Source organism: Ailuropoda melanoleuca, chromosome 10, assembly GCF_002007445.2.
Source record: "Ailuropoda melanoleuca isolate Jingjing chromosome 10, ASM200744v2, whole genome shotgun sequence".
NCBI lineage: Eukaryota > Metazoa > Chordata > Mammalia > Carnivora > Ursidae > Ailuropoda > Ailuropoda melanoleuca.
In genome coordinates, this window is record NC_048227.1 from 79,199,601 (window position 1) to 79,205,911 (window position 6,311).

At 40.5% G+C, this 6,311-nt stretch overlaps 1 protein-coding gene across 1 annotated transcript; it reads right to left on the reverse strand.

Annotated features, from left to right (window-relative positions):
• Nucleotides 1-5,279: 5,279 nt before the first annotated feature.
• LOC100464590 (trace amine-associated receptor 7a) lies at nt 5,280-6,311 on the reverse strand. The gene has a single exon (XM_002923023.2). It carries the CDS (start codon nt 6,309-6,311, stop codon nt 5,280-5,282), a length of 1,032 nt encoding a protein of 343 aa, XP_002923069.2.

Consider the following 6,311-nt stretch of genomic DNA (forward strand, 5'->3'; position numbering starts at 1 on the left):
GATATTTTCCAACCAGTATTAAGCATTTCAGTGTTTTCACAATCGGGATGGTTGAGTTGGTACATATCATCAGAAGATCAGCCCCACGAAGATAGTTGAACACTGTACCTTAATCCTAAAATCCCAGTGAAATGTCTCAAAAAGCATTTCTGAAAGATAATCAGATGGGATCATATTGATTGAAAAACAACCCAAAATACACACAGTAAAAGGTTACCAGAGATAAGAGCTGTTCTTTCCAATAGAGCCAGGAATAACAATCACAAAGAGTAAAAGGAAGGAAATATTAAAAAGCAATTGTAGGGTCACCTGGGTGATTCAGTGGGTTAAGCGTCTGCCTTCGACTCAGGTCATGGGTCCTGGGATTGAGGCCCACATCGGGTTCCCTGCTCAGCAGGGAGTCTGCCTCTCCCTCTGCCTCCCCCCCCCCCAGTTTGCACTCTCTCTCAAGTAAATAAATATAATCTTTAAAAAAATTTTTTTTAAAAAGCAATCGTAGGGGAAGTTTCTTCTGGGTGAAAGAAAGGTCTGAGGCTTCAGATTGAAAGTACAAAGAGGACAACTGAAAAAAAAAACACAGCAATGGGCAACAAATTCAGACAAGTATAAAAAGAAAATCTGAAAGGAGCCACTGGGAATCAGTTAGCTTCAATTAAGTAATGGAGTCATGCTGGCTTCACACAGTGCCGCAGTGTGCTTGTCCTAGAAGGCAATGGAGAAATCCATTTAAAGTTCTCAGGGATTTTCTTTTTTGAACCACAATTCTAATTCTCATTAACATTATGATTGTAATTGAAGTCCTATAAAGTTCTTCGAAGCTAATTGAGTATCATAAATGTGTACGTGTGTATATGGAGGAGAGGGCCATGGATCTATGGAACCAGGCAAGCCAGGTCTAATGGAGGGGAGTGGAGGCAAGCTTCAGAAAGGAGCGGTTGTGCTGGGACCACACGTTGGAGATGAGAAGCTTCAGCTCAGGCCCTGCTGCTGGAGTGTGGCCAGCCCTCTACAGGGATTCACGAGATGCCGGCTGTCTGACCTCGGGCAGGTTACTTAAGCCACGGCCTGCATGTAGTAAAGGATGGCTTAATTTAGATTATTTTAAAGGTAACTTTCAGGTTTTCACAGCCTAATGTCTGGGTGGTAAGGGGGACGTGGAAAAATACGTTTCTGCTTTGGGAATTTTTCTGTCCCTTGAATTCAATGACCAATGCCCTGTAGTGAGAGAATGAGACTCTTTTCAGAGGACAGTTTGAGTAAAGTTCATTTTCATGAGTGGTCACACTCGTATGCTACAAATTAACACATACGCATCTGCGGTATTGATAATGATAAGCACTGTGAGATCATATGGAATCTGAAAGAAAAATCAGATACAATAAATTGATTGAAAAATCAGAGTTGAGAAAAACACAACCCAAACTGCACTCAATATAAGGTTTTTAAAGAGGTAAGAGCCATTCTTACCAATAGAGCTTGAGAGAAATTCTAAGTCTATTATTGTCTTAACGGAACCATGCACATTCTATATTAACTCATTAAAATATTTCTATATTTAAAGAAATACACAGCTATTTATTCAATAAACATTTATTGATGATCCATTATTTCCAAGTATAGCATAAGGCCCAGCGGGACCTTCTCCTTAGTAACATAGTATTTTTGAATGAACCAATATGCACAACAGAACATTAGAAAGCAGAAAGTAATGTCATAGACACATTGAACACGGCAGTTCCTAAGAAAGGAGGACATATAGAAATGTTTCTACAATCTGTATTGTTTTAGTCTTTGCACATGGAAAAATAAAGAGAAACTTTACAAGGTACTGTTAAAAACACAAGCTATTAAAGGGACATAAACTTTGCAAGCATAATCATATTGTTATTCATAATAATGAACTAATGATAACTGTGGAAGACAGAAAGTGAGACTTCTAATCTCAAAGATGTTTAGGTGACATTGAGTGATTTGTGTGGAGAAAAGGTGCAAAGGAGCCAAATGAATTAATAGTATAGAACGAGTTCATGATTGCACATGGTATGCAGGCCAATCCTGCCTTAGTAGTTAAGATACAGTTTATCTGAATAACCCTCCCTTCAGCCTCAGGGGAAAAGCCTTGTACAGCAAAATACTATTTCCATAATGAAGAAGTATAGATCAGTAGAAAACTGTTGTTAAAAATGTTACATCAGGGGGGCGCCTGGGTGGCTCAGTTGGTTGAGTGTCTGCCTTCGGCTCAGGTCATGATCTCAGGGTCCTGAGATCCAGTCTCCTGTCGGGCTCCCTGCTCAGCTGGGAGTCTGCTTCTCCCTCTCCCTCTGCCCCTCTCTCCACTTATGTTCTCTCTCTCTCTCAAATAAATAAATAAAATCTTAAAATGTTACATCATAGCAAATCAATTACTCCCTCCAGTGTCCCCATCTCCCCAAAGAACTTGGCACTTTTCTTTCCGATGCTCATATTTTCCTTTGGTAGAAATTGGTATAAAAACCTTGTGTTCCAAATCACCCCCAAGGACTTGGATGCAGAGAGGCTGGGCCACATTCTCCTCTGTGAGGGAGGACTAGCTGGTGGCAGGTGCACTTACCCTCTGACTCCCTGCCTGTGAGTCAGCTTCTACCATTTAACAACTGTGCCACCTTGGCACGCGACTCACCTCCTTATGCCTCAGGCTCCTCACTAATGGAACAGAAGTCATGAGTTTCCCCCTCTTATAGCGTTGTTGTGCAGATGAAGGGAGCTAGTGCAGGTTAGGGGTCCCGCGCACAGAATGAGGGTGCCCTGACCTAGATAAACCATTATTAGCTTGAAATGGGTTTTAGTGTGACATCCTTCCAGTTCTGGACCAATGCCCTATAGTTAGAGAATGAGACTCTTTTCAGAGGACGGTTCAAATAAAATTCATTTTCATGGCTGGTCACACGCGTATGCTACAAACTAACACATATAAACCTGCAGCATTGATAATAATAAGCACTGTGAGATTCACATGGAAATGGGTTTTAGCATTACATCCTTCCAGTTCCAGTTCCAGTTCCAGAGCTCACGTATGCATCCCAGAAGAACTCAATACATGTTCATGGAAGCAAAGGCCAATAGCAAAGTCGCCACACAGCCAAGAATAGTTCACAGAAGAGAATAATGAGGGAAGGAGCTGGTTTCTTCAAGGTGAAGGTTTCACACCCATAAAAAAGTACAATAGTACAATAGTATATTGGTCTAGGAAGGAAGTGGTAAAAATTAAACGGTTTGTCTAATTTTGAAAGGCTACTAAAACAAGAAGACAGTGTAAATGTATTAAACTGATGTTGAAAGTGCTTATTTGAATCCAGAAGCTTTATGATACTCCCCAGATTTCTTAAACACGTTAGTTTTAGCTTCTTTATCTTTCAAATGATACAGGGGCGCCTGGGTGGCTCAATCAGTTAAGGGGCTGAGTTCGGCTCAGGACATGATCACAGGGTCCTGGGATAGAGCCCCGCATCGTATTGGGCTCCCTGCTTGGTGGGGTGTCTGCTTCTCCAGCTCCCTCTGTCCCCCCCACCCCACTTATGCTCTCTCTCAAATAAATAAAATCTTTAAAAAAATAAAAGAATTTAATGAAACAGCGTCAAGATTCTATAACTGGCAGAACAGGATGAGAAGAAGTTGCTACGTTGAAACCAGTGGAGTCAAAAGAAATTGATGGTATTCAGGGCTGGAACTAAAGAGTTGTAAGTAAAATGATACTAAACATTCTAGGGTGCCTTTGATCATCTGTAAAATCCAATAAAGACAGGAGAGTGTCTCCCAAGCACATTATAATCAGAAATAATACACTATTTCAGTAAAGGTTTACCACTTCATAGCATTTGTGTAATATAGAAATGGCTTGCTAATAGACAATGTTGATTTACATCAAGCTAGAAATGTGAAAAATATAGCAAGATTATTGTGATATATATTCCCTCCTGCTCCAAAGATCTGATATCTGATTTTAAAATCTTGGTGTGTGATTGCAATAAAAATAGGGCTAGAATAGAAACAGTAATTTATTCACATTGTGCGTGAGCACCCTTCAGTGTTAGCAAGAAGAAAAGACTGAAATAACTGGGTTGCTTGATCCTCTGTGAATTGTGTAACTAGTTCAGTTTCCCTTTGTCGCCTTTGAACCAAGTTTGTGGGTCATACGAAACGCATTTTGCAGGTTCTGTCTTGGCTTCTCTTTATGCCCTATATTTCAATTTTCTTTCTTCTTTTGAACACATTTTTAACTTACATTTTCACATATATGCTTCAAAGCCCCTATAAGTAATTTTTGGAACAAAGTTCAACTATGTGAATAAAAAAGAGATGAATTTTAAAATAAAGTAATAAATGACAATCTTAAAATCCTTTCTTTAGACAAATGCTAACTGCCAAAATTTCTGAACCCTAATGTAATTCTAGGAGCAGACTTACCAGGAAGAAGTTTACGGAATAAATGTGTGTTTGTTTGTTTGTTTGTTTTATGATGCCGGTTATCTTTCCATTGTAAATAACTGAATTGATATTGCAGTGAGGAGATGTGTCTCTTGATTGAGTTTTTCTGACTCTGAATCACATTTTTGGACTCACAGATCTGAACCCCAGACAGTGCGGACTCATTTCCTTACCTTGTCAGAGCAAAGAGGCACCGACTTTTTAAGTATCTCTTAGTTGTGTTTACATTTTAATAAAAAAATATTGCAAGGGAACAAAGAGAAGATACAGTCAGGGATTGACTCATATAAAGTAACAAAAGGCAGGATTTAGAATAACAAAAATATACTAGGCTCTTCATACATATTGTAGCTCCGAGTAAACTAAGCCACCCAAGATCACAGCTTTAAACGGCAAAGTTAGTACTGTAGTCCAGGCCTTTCTGGCTCTAAGGCCATGCCGTTTCCTTCACAAATGGGTTTTAGTGTTGCATTTACCAAAGAACTATGAACCTGAATGTAAGCATTCCAATCGAAAGCATAATTCAATTATTTTACATTAGAAGATCTTGCACAAAGGGTGCCTGGGTGGCTCAGTCAGTTAAGCATCTGCCTTCAGCTCAGGTCATGATCTGAGGGTCCTGGGATCAAGCCCCATGTCAGGCTCCCTGTTCAGTGGTGAGTGTGCTTCTCCCTCTCCCTCTGTGATCTCTCTCACTCTCACTCTCTCTCAAATAAATAAGGATCTTAAAAAAAAAATCTTGCACAATTATGATTAACTTTTTTCTTCCCAATGCCATGCTCATTGCAAATCTATTTTCAATCTAAAACCTACACTTACTCAGAAAATAAATTGATTGTTGAGGAATTCTCTCTCAAGACGCTGCCAGTGACAATTAGTTTGATGGCTTTTCGAAACCAAGGATAAAAGAAAGCATAAATCAAGGGGTTCATTGCTGAGTTATAGTAAGCAATCCAAACCAATATTTCATAGATATATGTGGGTGTGATGAAACCCAGGAAGGCATCAATGACGGAATCAATGAAGTAGGGCAACCATGAAATCAAGAAGGCTATCACTGCGATTCCCAGGGTTTTTGCTGCTTTTCTCTCCCTCTTGGCCACTCTGTCTTGGTAGCTGTCTGCTGATCTCACCGTCTTATTGCTCATACTTTCAATTCTTCTAGCCTGTTGTTTAGCAATGAGGAAAATCTTGGAATAAACAATTATCATCACAAGCGTGGGTATGAAAAATAATAGAAAATTGACCAACACCCAACTTTGATTCACTGCAATTTGGCAGCCTCCCACGCAGGTGAGAGCACTTACTAGATCCTCCAGCCCAGCTTCATTTGCACCCGTGCCAAAAAGGGAAAAACTATAAATAATTGAAAGGAGCCAAGAGAAGGCAATACATAGACCAGACATAGATGCTGTGAACCTGGTGGGATAGACCAGAGGATCAATGATAGCCATGTATCTATCTAGAGAAATAAAACCCAAGTGGTAGATGGAAGCGTAGCAGAACGACCCTTCGAAACAAGAGTGAAATTTACAGTAACTCTGCCCAAAGTACCAGCAGCTCTCCACAGACCTCACTGCGCTGAAGGGCATGACGGTCACTCCCACCAAGAAGTCAGCACAGGCCAGGGACGCGATCAGGAAGTTTGTAGGTGTGTGCAGCTGTCTGAAGTGAAGGATTGAAATCATCACCAAGAGGTTTCCAAATACAGTCAGCACAGCTCCAAAGCCAAACACTGCATAGAGAATCACGCGGGGGCCTGGCGAGTAGGGAGTTTTGACACAGGATCCGTTCAGATTCTCAAAGCACATTTGCACAGCTGCAGGAGGGAGCAAATCACTGCTCAT